The sequence below is a fragment of the Chroicocephalus ridibundus genome, chromosome 13 (assembly GCF_963924245.1).
Source record: "Chroicocephalus ridibundus chromosome 13, bChrRid1.1, whole genome shotgun sequence".
Lineage (NCBI taxonomy): Eukaryota > Metazoa > Chordata > Aves > Charadriiformes > Laridae > Chroicocephalus > Chroicocephalus ridibundus.
This window is the reverse complement of record NC_086296.1, coordinates 16,924,896-16,941,505: the sequence shown is the minus strand read 5'-3', so window position 1 is coordinate 16,941,505 and position 16,610 is coordinate 16,924,896. Positions and strand designations below refer to the sequence as shown.

General features: G+C 50.0%; 1 protein-coding gene across 1 annotated transcript in view; it reads left to right on the top strand.

The window, feature by feature from the left end:
• Positions 1-8,931: 8,931 nt before the first annotated feature.
• Positions 8,932-16,610, top strand: part of MORC2 (MORC family CW-type zinc finger 2) — a 60,881-nt gene continuing 53,202 nt past the window's right edge. Inside the window, exons 1-3 of the mRNA XM_063351611.1 lie at positions 8,932-9,249; positions 14,947-15,000; positions 16,506-16,540. Of these exons, the coding sequence (XP_063207681.1) occupies positions 9,182-9,249; positions 14,947-15,000; positions 16,506-16,540 (157 nt within the window). The 5' untranslated portion in view covers positions 8,932-9,181. The remainder of the gene's footprint in view (positions 9,250-14,946; positions 15,001-16,505; positions 16,541-16,610) is intronic.

Below are 16,610 nucleotides of genomic sequence, written 5' to 3'. Positions count from 1 at the left end.
ACAGGTCCTTATCCCACAGCAGATGCTCCCACCAGTGCCCCGTGTTGCTCTGCTGGCTCCCTGCAATGTGCTTTCCTACCCTTTTCCTTTTCTGGAGGTCGTTCTTCGAAGTCCCAGCTTCGGGCACTAAATTGGGGTCATCTGCAGCTCCAGCACGTGTGGAGGTCACAAAGCAGCACTGTACTCCTTGTGGTTGGGTTACAGCTGACGGTTGCACCCCGATCCCACGGAAGCTCCTGCTCCAGTCACCCAGGCTGCAAAAAACTCAGATGCAGACGAGCACCCGCGTTCTCCACTGCCCCTACGCAGGGTGTCGCTGCACCCAGTTGCCAGTGCCCCCACAGCACCGCAGCCAGCTGCGTGCCCTCCGGCCGAGCCAGTGACAGGGACATTGGCTGCAGAGCGCAGCCAGCGGCCCCAAGCCTGGCCGTGCTGTGGGGGCTCGGACTTTACCCTGGCAGGACCCCCTGGCCTTCCTGCTCTTGAGCTCGTATGTTCTGTGTCTCAGGGGCCCTTCACTCTCCTTCAGAATAAAGACTCTGCCCAGAAGGGTACTGTTTCTCTGTCCTTTTTCACTACACCATGGGACGTAAGAGCAGACGCCTCCCATTTGCGGTGCTCTGCAGTCTCTGGCTTCCTGCCTCTGCCACCATCACCTTCTGAAAATCCAGTACTGAGAGATGCAAAGGAGCAAGAAGGGTTTCTCTGGCACCGGGCAGAGGAGCGATGAGCGTCACTGCAGGAGCGCCAGCTTTCCCAGCATCAGTTGCCTCCCAGCACCCTCCAAGGCCGATGGACTTTTCCTAGCCGTATTTCCAGTTCTACTTGTAAAAGCCACTGGGAATTTTACGTTCATAGTTTTGAATGCTGCAGTTTGCTCTCTCTTGAGGAGTTTTGCTATCTCCACATCCCCACAGACACCTCTTGAACACCAGCCGTGTTTCACAGCAAAACACACTGTACAACCCAGCTAGAAATACGTGACCGCCAGCTATCACCTGCCACGACAGAATTTCTTCTCTCTGCTCATTGGTACGATGGCACATGCAGAAATTTTACGATATACTTTCAAAACTCTGACATTTCTCACAGGCCGTGCCTATGTTCGGAGGCCCCTCATGCTCTGTCTGGTCCCTCAGGGAAGCTGCTCTGCCAGGCACCCACAACGTGCCCCATTCCTGTCTCCGCTCCAGCAGCTGTGATGCGGGACACAAAAAAACAGCGGTCACAAAGCGAAGCTTCTCTTGATCCACTTGCAGTATTTACCTTTCATTCTTACACGCAAACATACTTTTGCCACACTGCAAATCAGCAAGTTACTGTTACAAGCTTCTTTTCTCCCAGTACCTGTTAAGATGTTCCCTGGCCCCAGGTCCACACGGTGAAGTGAACCTAGCAGAGTGGTGAAGGACATCAGCAACATTCACTGAGACCATGCAATGGATCATAGAACCGTAGGGTTGGAAGGGCCCTCTGGAGATCACCCAGACCAACCCCTGCCAGAGCAGGGTCACCCACAGCAGGTGGCACAGGAACACGTCCAGGCGGGGTTGGAATGTCTCCAGAGACGGAGACTCCCCCACCTCTCTGGGCAGCCTGTGCCAGGGCTCTGCCACCCTCACAGCAAAGAAGTTCCTCCTCATGTTGAGATGGAACTTCCCATGGGCAAGTTTGTGCCCGTTACCCCTTGTCCTGTCCCCGGGCACCACTGAGCAGAGCCTGGCCCCATCCTCCTGACACCCCCCCTTTCAGTATTTTTAAGTGTTGATAGGGATCAGTTGATCCTGATAAGGATCAGTTGATCAAAGTCTATACTACAGTCAGCACTGTAAAACCGACGCTTTTGCCAAACCAGAGGGAAGACAAGCCCCTCCACTGGCTGTCCAGCTTCGGAGAGACTCAACAGGAGCTCGCAGGGACAAGTCCCAGGCAAGGCACACAGTCCACACTGCCTGCTCCCCACCTTTCCGTGGGCTCCTCGTGTCGCAGGAGCTCTGGGATTGTGTGGCCTCTCGTGCAAGGCACCTCCTTCCTGGCAAGTGCCCCCTTCCCTGCACAGGCCGCACGGGTGGGACAGGGAGGTTCGGCTTCTGCCCCCAAATTGTCCCATCCTCTTTCCACGTGCACTCTTCCCATCTTCCTTGTTCTCAGTGGAAAAGTCTGTCAGATGAAAAGCTATTTTTCAGGATTAACCAAGGATAAATTGCCTTTTCTCTCCCTTGCTATGGCAATGGTTGGATTAAGACCTCAGTCACGTGTAAACAGACGGCAGAGCGGGGGGAAGCCCTCGTCATGCCCAGAGCTTGAACCACGTAACCAGCAAAGAATCAAATCTCTGCGAGCGGGGGAAGGAAGTACTGTCTTAGAGCAAAATATTTAGATTCTGTGGAATATTGGCCAATTACAATATTTTTCTTGAAATAAAACATTTCTAAGAACACTGAAATAAATATTTGAGAACATAATATACCAAAGCCTTGAGTCACTCCTGATGCAAAAGTTTTCCCTCATTTTTCAGACAGCTTCCCCATGTAGGGCTTGGAGTCAGGATGGCTTCTGGTGGCACCAAGGTGCACTGACAGATCCGGTGGCACGCGTCCCTGCTGCCTGGAAATGGCAGAGCTCCTCCTGGCAGGGGTCACCTCCCAGTTTGAGCCAAATGCCCGGGTGCGCCGAGGAGCCTGTGGCGGGGTCTGTGAGGAGGTGCGCTGCCTTGAATGCAAAAAGACGCTGCCAGCAGCAGCCTGGGGAAGGGCCTGCTGGCAGCTCTCCCCAGGAGGTGGGAAGAAGGGGCACTTCTTGACATTCCTCCTTCCTCCAGTCCTTTTGTATGGAGGACTCTGCAGAGGGATGTGGACACAAATTAAACTCCTTAGAAGGTCTTTTCTGAGATTCAGATGAACGGAGACGCTAATTTGAGCCACACACGCTTACTGCAGACACTGTCAGGGAACTCGTTCAGCGGCGCCAGGGGCCGCATCCCATCCGCTGGCTGCAGAAGCAAGGCAAACCCACCCAGCCAGCCACCGCAGATTTACTGTCCTGATGCTGACTGCATCCGACCTGATGCGCATCCCGGCCCTGAACGGCCCTGACCACACGTGCTGCTTTGCCCTCTGTTTTGCCCCCATTTACCTGACCAACCCACCCCAGTTCTTTCCCCCTGCAGGCTCGAGTTTTGCTGATTTTGCACCCTTATTCAGTAATTACAGCCTTGACAAGTGATCCCAGTCAGGCAGCACTGCCCTTAGGCACTCTCTGCCCAGGGCAGGTCTGACCTCTCAGCCCTTTGTCTGGTTGTTTCTTGCTGAGTTTGCTTGGCCCCAGGTGAGGGTTGGCCCCTCTTTAGCCTCTCAGGGCCAGCCATCTGCCTGCGACTTTGCGCTACTGTCATCAATGCTGGTATTTTTCCTATGTTTCGAGTGCCGCCACGGCTGCTGTGGCATCTAAGCAGACCTTCAGCACATATTGGAGACAGTCTTTTTCCACTGGCTTTCGCACACCCGCTATCCCACATGCCTGTGGGAAACGTGCCACTACCACACTCCTCGTGAGCCTTTGCTCTTCCTTGTCAGGTCAGGTCAGGTGGGGAGGGAGGAGAGAAATGGTTTGGGAGAGGCACACAGGCAAAGCCACCGTTACAGAGCAACGGTCTTCGTCTTTTTAAAATATTTAGGCTCATGTGAGAAAAGAACACGGACTATCCAGATCATCAGCACAGGACAAAGCCGGACCCCCCTGAAGAAGGGGAGCTCGGGATGTACTGAACAAGCATGGTGACATCTCCACACATCCTCCAAACTGGACACTGATGGGATTACAGGATTGCTGAAGACTGGTCAAACCATCAATGCAATGATCCAGCTGTGCTGCCAAAACCTTTCCTGAGTTGCTTTCTCTTAACGAAAATAACCATGTCTGGGTGAAAGACCCGAGTGACAAGAACAAACAACTTCAGGGTGAAGTTCCTGAAAAAAAATAAAATGCCATGGTCACCCTGTTAAGAAGCCTGCACACCTCCTCATGTTGGTAGAAGCCGCTAAAACTGTCACGCAATCACAGCTTAGAACGAAGGAAGCGTCCAGGCTCGGGTCCTTTTCAGCATCCCTGTGGAAAAACATCAAACCTGTAAATCTCTGGCAAACAATCAGTTCATGCCATTTGTAACTCTTCCAAATTTATCAGCTAAATTCTTTTAAGATGCCACCATCGCTCCTCTTCAACTAGCTTCTTGTGGGCTCTTCTGCATGTCATCCTCACACAGACAGAGACCTCTGGTTTAGGCCCCAGGTGGTGAAGTGATGCTGTACTGACATTCTGCTTTTTTTTCATGTTTGCTAATTCCATTTTTTGCTTAGTTCATTAATCAAGGCTGGACTCAGGACGGGGGGAGCCTGACTGGTGGTGGAGGATCCTCACCATCCACCAGTCCACTGACAATTTTCTGGTTCTCACGTCAAGATGGCTCCCCGCTCTCATCTGTTCTCACCCTTTCCATTCTCCTGCAAACTCATTCACAAAGTCGCTGCTGGCAGCCAGTGTCAGACTAAATAATGAATTTAAACCCATGGTGTGACTTTTCCTGGAGACAAAGAAGCAGGAGGCTGACACCTGGCACTACAGAAGAGGTCCCTGAGCTTTATGCCAGCGCCTCCCATACGCATTTCAGGGACTCACATTTGAACACCTTGTCTGCGTGTCCTGCAAGGACTGACTCACTGCTCACTAAATGACTGTTCCCAAGAGAAGAAAGGCGGGACTCAGGCCTCCCACCACAGCAGAAAAAGATACGTCCATGAAGAGAGGCCTCACTTCACGACTCCTTTGCATGTAGTCAGCAAACTGCTCTGCTACTTGACACGAATGACGGAGCGGCTGGACAGACGCGGCTACGAACACACGGAACAGGTCTACCCCAGGTCACATCAGGCAGAATTCCCTACTAGGAAAAGCCAAGGGGAAAACACTTCCTTTTTCTAAATTCTTGACTTCGTGGCTTGTATTCTTGTATTGCATTGAGTTGACCCCGAGATTTAACTCACGCCCAAGAAACAGCAGAACGCTTTGATGAATAGTGCAGCTCTTCTCTATGAGCGAGCCAGGCACACTTCATTTAAAAATACCTCCTGCTGTTTTGAGGGAGAAGCGCGTTTCCTGGCAGGAAGTTTCCGTTCTGTGCAGGGAGATAACCCGAGCAAATGACACGGCAGAGCCAGCGTGTGGCACAACACGAAGGAAAGAACCAAAAAGCTGCGAGCCAACACCATGACTCCACAGCTCGTTAAGGGAAGGTCATGTGAAATTCCTACTAGAAATCCAGGGCGATGGAAAAGAGATCCACGCCACTTCGGTTACCAGGGCCTGTAACTGCACCCAAACTTCTTAAGAGAAGTGTCTCAAAAGCGAACGCTCAGCAGAATAATAGCACGGATCAAGAATTTCAGCAACTTCCACCACAAGCCTTGGCCCTTGTACCCAGAGACAGTGTTGGATGCTATTTTTTGCTTGCAGAAAATGGAAGGATAAAGTAAGGACCAGTAAGTCCCTGAAGATTATTGGTGATCTCGGACTTATTTTCCACTGCCTGCAGTGATTATTTCATTCTGACAGTGAAAACCTCGTTCATACAATGCAAAGGTTTACGTTTCTTCATGCGCTTAAACACAGAATAAAGCCACTAACGGGTGACTCCGGAAATCTAACAGGAGTGTGAAAAAGACACTGCTACGCTCATGGCACTTGTCTGGCGCAGAATACAGCAATTACACCTATGGCAATTCACCCACTAAGTACTGGCTTGGCAGTCTGGTGCCTCAAAAATTAGGGGAGACAAAGAATAACTGTTGATCCAAGGCCCACACAGGTGTTGGAAGCAGTTATCTCCAATTTTCACAACAAGGGCCACATAAATAAACCGTTCAAGGACGTCAGGCTATGGCCCAGCGGAAAGAGGCTTAGCAAAATACTGTGCCAGACGAAGGACCCAGCAAACACTACAGCGGACGGCATGGGAACTCTCACTCCCCAACCTAGAAACACAAAATTTGACCAGTGTGGAATCAAAAGACTCATTTTACAAGGGATCTGGGGATTATTTCAGAGTAAGAAACTCAAGACACTGCTCTTAAAGAAGAGCAATATGGTTTGCCTCAAGTTCCTTGCAGACAGGCTGGACAAACCACCAATCCACAGGTGATTTATCAGGAAAGTTCCGTGCACCAGAGCAAACTGACGCTTTCAACTGCAACAAGAGCCCCCCAAGGGTGAGAGGGTACTGCCCGTGACACTTCGGAAGCCAGACTTGTTCTGCTCCTACACATAAGATGGCTGCGGAGATGCTGGTGCTGCAGAGGAACTCGAGGAAACGGTGCTGGTAGCCAATGGGAAAGGAAGGGAGGTCACCGTGATAATCAGCATAACAGAGATATAGAACTATTTAAACAAAGTCTGGAGAGGGAGTTTCTAAGATAAAATAGCTGCCTCAAAAGAGGATAAATGTGGATGTGCGGTGGGAATACTACAATCTCAAAAGCACTGAGGCACTCAGCAGTTTGCAGCGGTGGCACACGGGCAAAAAGAGCGTATCGTCTCTCCATCTACCGACAGACAGGTCCCCACCAAAGAATAGCTCTGCTGTGGCCAAGCTGTGGTGTCATCCAAATGCCGTTCTGCAAAAGGCAAATTCATTTCCTTACTCCTCGGGATAACGTCTGGCAGCACAGAGGGACGGTGAATAATGATATAATCCTTTCAAGACTTGAGCAAGAGGGACCAAAGAGCAGAAGTCAGAAACATGTCTGAAACCTACTTCAGAACAGCTACGGAAAGCGTAAGAATTAAATTTTCATTTCACTTCTGTCAAAGAACATGAAAAGGACATGGAATGCAACACCACCAAATGGTGGGATAGGAAAGAGTAATAATAAATAAATGGCCAAATAAAATGGAACTGCAATGTCGTGCTCTTGTCCCAAGGGCCAGGCAGCCAGGACTGCCACCCAGCCTCAGGAGCAGGTCAGGCCCCACAGGAGCAGCAGGAAGGTGTCCCAGCTGCTCCGTTCCAGAGCGTTGCGGTACTCTGTCCATGTTGCCAACCTCTCTGGCGTCAGGAAAGGAACACTGGTTCCTCCCCGAAGGCAAGATGGTACAACAAAGTTCCCTGTTAGGAAAAGAGGAGACACCCAAAGAGGGCTGATGAGACACACAAGTGCAGGTTCATGTTCCTTAGGAACACGTATTCTGCATAGTTACTTTGCTGGGATTTGTATTGAACATCTACTTCTGATATTGACTAAAATATGATGAAACAAAAGCCGAGCACAATAGATGAAACTACAATATTTAAAAGACTCAAGCAGATGCATTATATTCTATCATAAACTTAATGACACCTAAACACAGCCGTTACCAGTAATTTTCCTAATTCCTTCATGAAGCTTTGATGTTCTGGTCTACATAGCTTTTCAGAGACATGGCCTTCAAGAGTCGCTCCACGCACCTACGCAGCGACTTTCTGATGACCAGAGATGTACACAGAGCAACCCCTGTCAGTGGGAATGACGTGACTTGCCGGCTTGAAGGACTCTTTAGGCCTGAACAGGTTGAACTGAGGATAAACAGAACTAAATCCTGTGCTGGGAGGTGAAGTTCTCAGGTCAAAGCTGCAGGCCTGTCAGCTCTGGCTTGCGTACTACCGGGGTCACAATTCACACAAACACGCAGACAACGAGGTACTGCAAACGAAACCAGAGGCAACTCAAACACAAAGCTCGGACTTCAGCCATTGACCAACAACGATCATTGCATTTATCTTTTCACTGCATAGCTTGGATACATATCAGTCTCTGCACAGACTGAATTAATTCCTTCAGATTTTTGATCTTTAGTTCAGATTCCTATTATCCGAGACACAGGGGATGCTTTAAAACACAGGATGTTTTAAAGTCCATTTCAGAAGGAGAATTTGGTGGTTTTCCTCTGGGCAACTGAAGTGCTCGGCAAAGCACTCCCGGCCTTCAGGATCCCGGGGCCCAGTTTAGAGGGAGCCGAGGCGTGCGCGGGGTACGAGGAGAGCCCAAATTTGCTCAATCCCTTTGGATTTCAAGCTGAATCAAAGGCATGGGATTGAAGCAAGAGTATCTGTGATCTCACGCACCCCCTGTTCATATATTTGACAAGTGCGGGAACATCCAGCTGCTTTTCCGTCACGACCCCCCAGAGCCTCCCTGACCGTGGGCACCGCAAGCCGCGGGGCCGACAGCCGGTGGAGTCCGCGCCCCCCTCGCAGGCCGCCGCCCCCTGTCTCGGCCCGGTTCCAGAGCGGGGGCAAGCCGCCCCCCGACGAAGCCGCCGCCGCGGGGCACCGGGCGGCTTCTCCCGCTCCGCCGCGGCGATGTACTGTGAGCTGGAGCCCCCGAGCCCCGCTCGCCGCCGCCTCCCCCGCCCGAGAGGCGCCGGGCCAGGCCGCGCTGCGCGCCCCCCTCCCCGCTGGCGGTCGGGCCCCACCGTTCTGGCGGGGTTTCCTCAGGAGGCGCGGGCTGGGCGCTGCTCCCGCTACCGGAGGACGTACCCGCTCCCCCCGTCCCTCCCCTCCCTCCCGCCCCCCTCCGAGGAGGCCGCGCCGCCGCCGCCGCTCCCGCGGCGCTGAGGCGCGCGGCCGCCGGGAAAGGGGCGGGGTCGGGGCCGAGTCTCGCGGGCGGCCGCGGGGCCCCCGCGCGCGGCGGTGCGCCCGGTGCGCCGCCTGCGCGCGCGGTGGCCTCCCGCTCCCACCCGCCTCTCGCCGGCCCAGCGCGCCCGTCACGCGGCCGCCGGGAAGCCGCTGCGGCCCGCGCCATGGCTCTCCGGTCACGTGCCGCGGCCCGCCCAATGGGCGGCGAGCGCTTCGGCCCCGCCCCGCCGGGCGGGGGCGGCCGCGGGCTGCGGGGGGGCGCGATCGCATCCGCGGCGGAGACAAAGCGGGGCCGGTGGGCGAGCGGCACGGCCGGCAGCGGCAGCCGGTGACCGCGGCGTGCGCCCGGCGGGGGCCTCGCGCGGGGCGCTGGCCTCCTGGCGGCGGTGACCGCCGGCGGTGGGTGGCGGGTGGGGAGGCCTCGAGGCGCGCGGGGCTGCCGGCGCACGCGGAGCGCGGCCCGGCCCGGCCCGGCCCGGCCCCGTCCCGGCCGCCGCCGTCGTCGCCACCGCCATGGCCTTGGCCAATTACAGCAGCCTGAACCGGGCCCAGCTCACCTTCGAGTACCTGCACACCAACTCGTGAGTACCGGGCCGCGCCGCGACGGGCCGCGGCCGCCGGGCAGGGCTGCGGCGGGGCGGTGCCGCGGCCCCCCCCTCCGTGTGCCCCGCCCGGGCCGCGGCGCCGGCGCGGCAGGTGAGTATGGGCGCGCCCGGCCGAGCCCCCTCGGCGCCGCCGGCCCGCATCTCGTGGAGCGGCCCCGGCGGCGGCGGGCGGACAGGCCCGGGCAGGGCTGTTGTGCTGTGGGCGGGCCTGCGGCCCGCGGGGAGTAACGGTGCGCGGAGGGGACTGGCCTCCGGGGGGACTCACCGGGGCGGGGTAGCCCCTAGGTCAGCCGTGCCCCCGCGGCCGCGCCTCTCCGGGGAAGCGCCTGCGCTGGCCGCGGCGGCTGCCGTCCCTCCACAGCACCGCGGCCCGCCTGCGCCTGGGCGTTTTGTGCAGGTAAATTTGAAGCAGGAATATGACATTCTTCTTCTGATCAGCATTTTGGAGCTGCTGTGGCTTTTGCACGTCACTGATGAATCGCCCGAAATAAGATCTCCTGAGAAGAGGCGAAGTTCTTTAAAATAGGTTACTTCTGAATGCTTGTCTGGAAAATGGGAAGGGCCGCCAGGAAACGGTGCTTAACGGGGTTAAGCACCCATCTGTGACCTGACTACTGCCTATAAGCCTTGTAGTGCCACGTACGGAAGAATTTAATGAAAGAGGTTGTTCTGGACGAGCTGCCCTGGAAGAACAGTGTGAACCACGCTTGTCACTTCTTCATTTTCATCAGCTGGTCACTGCCATGAGATTGTCTTCCAGTATTTTGTGGAAGAGCTGACTCTTACCATCGATAGAAGAAGAAATGAAGTGCAGGCTTATCTCATCACCCTTTTCCATGTGTGAAGGCGAACTTGAGAGTGAAGGATTGGAAACTCTGCAGCAGTCTAAAAACTACTTATGCACAGAAATACAGGTGACTTGATTTCAAAGTAGCTCTGGCTGCTTTTGCTGGTAACACAAAGTACATCTGCAAGAGCAACTAAGACGAATCTCACTTATGTATGCCAAGAGTGTTATGATCCACTTCTTTTCAAGATCAAGAAAGTAATGGGTTTTGCACAGGAGAAGAAACCTAGTAACAGCCTGGTGTCATACTTGGGTCTGCGTTCTGTGGCTTGGCTGGTAGCAGTTGTATGTAGAGTGAACAGCCTGGTGCCTGAAGGTGATGGAGAATACTGACTCACATTCCTGGTGCTCTCTCTGATTTGTGAAATTCTTATGTCCAGCTGCAGAAAACAAACCTTTTTACAGCTTAGAAGACTGTATGGTAGAGCTCCGTCAGCAGTTTGTGTTTGCCTGCAGAACACCAGAACTCTCTCTGTCTCCATAAGAAGATAATGTCGGTGCTGCCCTGAAGTATTAAGTGTTAAAGCTACTTCACGTTGCCACTGTAGTTTCTGTTCTGCAAATGCTGCCGGTCTACTTCCAGTCTGCTACGTGTCTGCAATGCATAACTGCATCATGAAATTGGTAGGAGGAGCTGGAAGCTAATGTGTATGAATAGGCCAAAGCCAGGTATTTTGGTCCGTCATGAGCGAAGAGCCTTTTGAGATTATGGGGATCGGTGCATAAGCCAAGCATTTCCCTAAGAATGGGAATGGAAACAGTGGAAGTCGTTTTTAAAAGCAAGGAAAAAAAAAAAAAAAAAAACCAAAAAAAACAAAAGACCACAAAGCAACTTACAACAAATAATCAACCCCCTGCTACCCCAAGGAAAAAATGAGGACCCCTCCCCGCCCACCCCCCCCCCCCCCCCGCAGACCACAGCAATAACAGCATAGGGCTTTTGATAATGGAGACTCCTGTCTTTCAGACTATTCCCTCTTGCTGAGGAAAACCATACCATCTCAGACAAATTTCATTTTAGTGCTAAAGATGTTCTCATAGTCATGGAGGGAGAAGGTTTTTTTTTAAATTGCATTCAAGTTATCCGTCTAGCTGTTGAGGTGCAGAAGGAAACTTATTTTTCCCTCCTTTTTTAAGGCTTTCTTTAGGAACAGTTTTAGTATGTCTAGCGCAGAGTACTCGGTCTGAAGTGCTTTGCAGAAGCCAGTTTATCTGGTCCCTGAACTTGAGGACTTGCAGCAGATATTTTCAATAGCTTCTTAATGCTTCCATGTCTGATGGCAATTTTCACAGCGTGTACCTGAATCACTTTGGTTACCATCTTTTTTTAATAAAAATACCGCTGTGCTTTTCCAAGTGCTTTCTCGATGAAGAGTTGAGTGGGTGAGTGGGGACAGACTTTTTGGTAAGGCCGGTAGTGATAGGATGAGGGTAAGGGTTTTAAATGAAAAGAGGGTAGATTCAGGCTACATATAAGGAAGAATTTTGTTACAATGAGGGTGGTGGAACACTGTCCCAGGCTGCCCAGAGAGGTGGTCGATGCCTCGTCCCTGGAAGCATTCCAGGTCAGGGGGGACAGGGCTCTGAGCAACCTGATCTAGTTGAAGACGTCCCTGCTCATGGCAGGGGGGTTGGACTGGATGGCCTCTAAAGGTCCCTTCCAACCCAAACCATTCTGTGATTTTATGTGAAAGTTCTTTTAGATCCTAGAATGAAAATCACTGCGCATGAGCACGTAAAAATTACCTGTGCGTTGTTTTTATGTCTTCCCAGAGCCACCTGCTTGCCTTCATGTTGTTTTTCCTTAAATGGTGCTACTTTAAGATACTTCCAAAAGCATTCATTGAGATGATTACAAAACCACACCTGAGCCCAACCAACGTGTTTTTCAATTTTGCATTACAAGTATTCAAAATATGCAAAGAGTGTGTTAAAATTTGAACAGCTGAAATTGTCCTCTAACAGTAGGTAGGATTTAGCTTATGATTGAACTTGAGGTTTTTTTCTGTGACTAGAAACGTTCTGTTGAATACAGCTGGAGTGGAAGAAGGTTGCTCGAATAGAAACACGTTAAGATGACTGAATACTGGACTGGAGGGATACTAGCAATAACAGACCCACATCTCCCCACCACGCAAGCTCTCCTGTTTCTTCTTGTGTGTGTTTTCTGTTCTTGCCTGAAATGGAGTGCAGTATTGAGAGGAACTCGTGTTCCTGACAAGGATTCCAAACTTAAAGATTTTCCCAGATGTGGCCTCCCTCAGAACAAAAATGAACTCTTATGTCTTTCACTAGTAGTTAGGTCCTTGTCTGACTATGCAGGATCAGGAGTCCAGCCGAGTTCAAACAGGGGTGATCCTCTAAGAACTGCTTACAAAATAATTTTTTCTTCCCTTGGGGCGTGACTCCAAATGGTTGTTTGTAGACATGTTTGGAATTGGTCACGTCCTACAGAGTCATCTAACTTGACCTTTTGTAACCCAAATTTCAATAAATTGGCAGCATTGGACTTCCCTGTTTTGTGCCTTGTCAAGGCTGTAGTCCTGTGTGGAGCTGTCTTGAATGAAAGTTGGAAGCTGTAGGAAGGTCCAAGCCAGTCTGCTTCTGCCAAGATGAGTTGTCACTGAGACTACGGATTTTGATAATGCTTCCCCCCCTTTTCATGTGTCATTTCATCAGTTGTATTTCGGTTCTCTGACTAATGGAGGTTACCGTTGCCTCTGATGATGCCCATCTGGCTCGTGCTCAAGTGTTGCCACGTTATGGGCAAGCTCTGATAGACTCCGTTTTGCCAACAGCTTGCCTCATGTTTTTTAAACTTATGTTGCAAGTAAAATAATCCCAAGGTTTTTTTGGGAGGTGGAGGAAAATTGTCGCTGGTTGGTAATGGTGGATGTTAATTAAGTATTTCAGGTACTTTTGGCTGTAAGGCAAGAGCATGGTTTCTGTTAAAACTGATTGAATCAGGCCAAAGCACTTCATGTGACTTTAATCAGACATTGACAAGATGAGTGCAAGTGTTGAGTTTAATATACTGAATAGAAGGTATTTGTAGTGTATATAAATTTTTCTTAGTGATAAATAGCTGGAGTGGATTTCACTTGCTTTCTAGCAAGGTTTCATTTTGCCTGTGTCAGCACAAGAGGTTCCAGTTTTGGTAGATGTTCAAGTTGAGTCTATGTGGAAATCGTGTTTTCTCTTGCCTCTGTTCTTATCACCTGCAGCTACGTTTTCAGCTGTTTTGTTCTGTTATCTTTCTTTGGAAATCCCTCTTTGTATCTTATTTGCATCTTTTCCTTAGTTTGAAGCATTCTTTAAATTGTAGAATGAAAGCTGCTAATGAAGTATAGTTAGTAGTGCTAAAGCATCCATTTGCTTATGCTTTTTTCCTGACATTGGTTACTTCCTAAATAAACTTCTGGGATGTTGATTTGTGGAGCTGAATAGGGGCTCGTAAACTCGAGGGAGGGCTTGAAATCTGTGCCCAGGAAATCCTGCTCAAAGAAAGAACACCAGGTGCGTTTGTGGAATTTTCCCGGTTGGGAAGATAGTCTCCAAAACACCATTCCTTTCTCTCTCCTCAAGAATGGAAATCTCCTTTCTCATGGTTCTAGTGATAACTTTGAAAGCGGATGTGTTTTACCTCTGACTGGAGCTGCGTTGATGGGTTTGCGATGGCATTGAAGACGGATATGAAAGTTAGTTTTGTGATTATTAGCATTATGGAGCGCTATATATTTTATGTGTGAGAAGTATCTATATATCTGTTCTTCGAAAGCTGAAAATATGAAGAAGTATCACTGTTTGGTCACCTGTTGGCCTTTTCATGTAGTAGTGAAAGCAGGTTGTATGTGTGAAGACGCTTCGTACAAACTGAAACATATTCATAAAAACAGTTCCTGAGGACTCAGTCTCTTCATCAGGCATCCTAGAGGAGCAACAAATTCCAGCAACTGTTTCTCCCGGTCTCCCCGCTGCTGCTAATATCGGGGTCCATGTGGCTCATCTACGTTTGAAATAATTGTTAGATGTTGAAGATAGGTCACCACACTAGGCGTTCAGTGGACATATTAATGTTGGCAGACAATGTATTGTAATGATTTCATTATCTCTTCAAGGTTTTCTCACCATGTATCTTCTTTCAAGGGTGAGGCACATAACTAATGGCTTTCAAACGGGTGCTGCTTATAAAAGGTGGCAGTGAAGAGGCTGGAAACTAAAGATGGCTGTTGAAATCGTGCTGAAGTGGCACCCGGCTAGATGATCTTAGGGCTGAGTTTGGAAGGTGGTGTGGAACAATGGTGGCAGAAGACTGTCTTTGTCTGGATTAGGAGCATTTGCAGCTATTGGAAATCCGCCAAGATCTGGAAGCTTCTTCCTGTCAGAAATAACTTCTGCAAAGGGAAGATGACCCTTATGCGTAATCCTCGCCTGTCTATGTTTGGCATCTACACAATGTTTGGTTGCCACGAAGAGACCTGTCAGTGTGGTGAATAATTGAAGATTTATATGAGTTGTTGACTGGTTCATAGGCTGGTTCATTAGCTCAACGATTTTCTCTGTCGTGTCTGTTGGCCATGCGTTGTTTTTTTAGGCGGTAGTGAGCCGCGGTTTGTTGAGTCAGACTCCACGGAGTGGCCTGTTCGCTGTGAGTCTGCCTCTGGTAGACAGTAAAACGCTCATTTCTAGTCTGCTGCTGGCGGCAGATGTTAGTATTGTAGACATACAATTGGATATGTTTGAAATGTGGTTGAGATCGTGGTTTATTTAAAGGTCTCTCTTTTTAAGTGTCAGTGTAACCCTGCTGATTCTGTGTTTCGTTGCAGAACTACCCATGAATTCTTGTTCGGTGCCCTTGCTGAACTTGTAGATAATGCCAGGTATGTCCCTGAGACTGCGTAATGCCCCAGGTAAATGCGGTTAAGATTGTCTATTTGTTGATCTTGAGCGATTTTCACTTCTAGTAGACTTTACAAAAAATACAAACTGGAAGACTTTGCTGTAGTTTAGTATTAATATTTTCCTTGGTTGTCTTATGCTGCCACATCCGCCCCCTTGGGGAAAAAAAAAAAAAGGAAAAAGATATTATTCCTGAAAAGGTAATTTTGAGCGAAGCATAGAACAACTCATATTGGAAGGGAAATGGTTAGAAGACACAAGATAGATTTAAAGAAAAAATAAGTCTGCTTTTTTCTTTAAATAAATTGGTAAAATAATAATTAGCGGAGCCTGGGACTCTTAAGATACTTAGATAATCCTTGACTCTTAGTATCAAGCATGGTGATAGGATGAATATGAAATCAGGAGTGGGATGCTGAAGCAAGAACAGTTAGAGCAGTTGTGACACTTGAGACACTTGGTATTTGGAAATTGCAGGTTTTGGGCCACACTGCTCGTGTCTGCAGTCAGGAGTCCGGGCTGTAGCTGTGTCTCAAACCTTGCGTGCTTAACCGCTGGAGCTTCACAGAGTACTCTGATGTGGCATTATGGAAATGTTTTGAGATCGTTTTCTATGAAGCGTGAGTTGTTGCCCTGCGCGGCTCACAGCGAGAGAAGATTCTGTGCGGGGAACCAGCCCTGTGCGTGCGCGCTGTTGCTGCCGTCGCTTTTGCTACAACGTAGTTAAATGTGGCATCTTTGGGATTGATGGGTGGCTTTCTCTTCAACTTCTTGATTCCTCCTCCGGCAAAAGAGAGGTTGGCCGCCTGGGGAGGGGGTACCTGGATTTGGCTGGAGACACAAAGACAAGACAAAGCGACTTAGGCATCTGGGAAGTGGGGTTTTGTTACAGCACTGCAGCTGCGCTCGTCTGATCAGCAAACCAAGGGTTTGTGATGGTCTACATGGGGGGAAAAAAATAAAAATTGGTTTTGAGAAAAGGACGTAGTGCTCTGTATGGTGCTTTTTCAAGTACCGCGGAGGATGCACGGTGTACGAAGGGCTTTACTTAAATGATCCGGTAAGGACGCAGTTTCGTATGGCAGCCTCGAATGTGTTTGGCTGGGGTTTTATGTGGAGTTACTGAGCTTTTTGTAGGCAGCTTGCCAGAAAAAATGTAGGGATTGCTTGTTGAATACAGGAGGGAGCTCAGAAGCGTTTGCTTGTTGGATCCCCCGCCCCTAATGTGACTTTTGTTAAAAAGCCTGTGATGCTTGCTGTAGAGAGGTCTAGTTGTGTGGCAGCAATGTTTTGTGCTGGAGTTTGAGTTCAACTAGGCAAAAAGTAAAACAATGTCTTTTAACTTGTGGGTTGGTGCTGACTGTGGGGCCTTTGTGGCCTTCGATCTGTGCAGCCAGTTAATTTTGGAAATTATTGCGTGTATCCAGATTTTAGCTTCATTTCTCTTTGAGATTTGAATACTGATTGTGTTTTTATTGCTTTGTAGGGATGCAGATGCCATGAGAATAGACATTTATACTGGTAAGTCGCTCCTGCTGCTTCCTTGCATGCCAGTAGTTAACTTGGATTTAGGCTGTGAATGCGTGTTGTA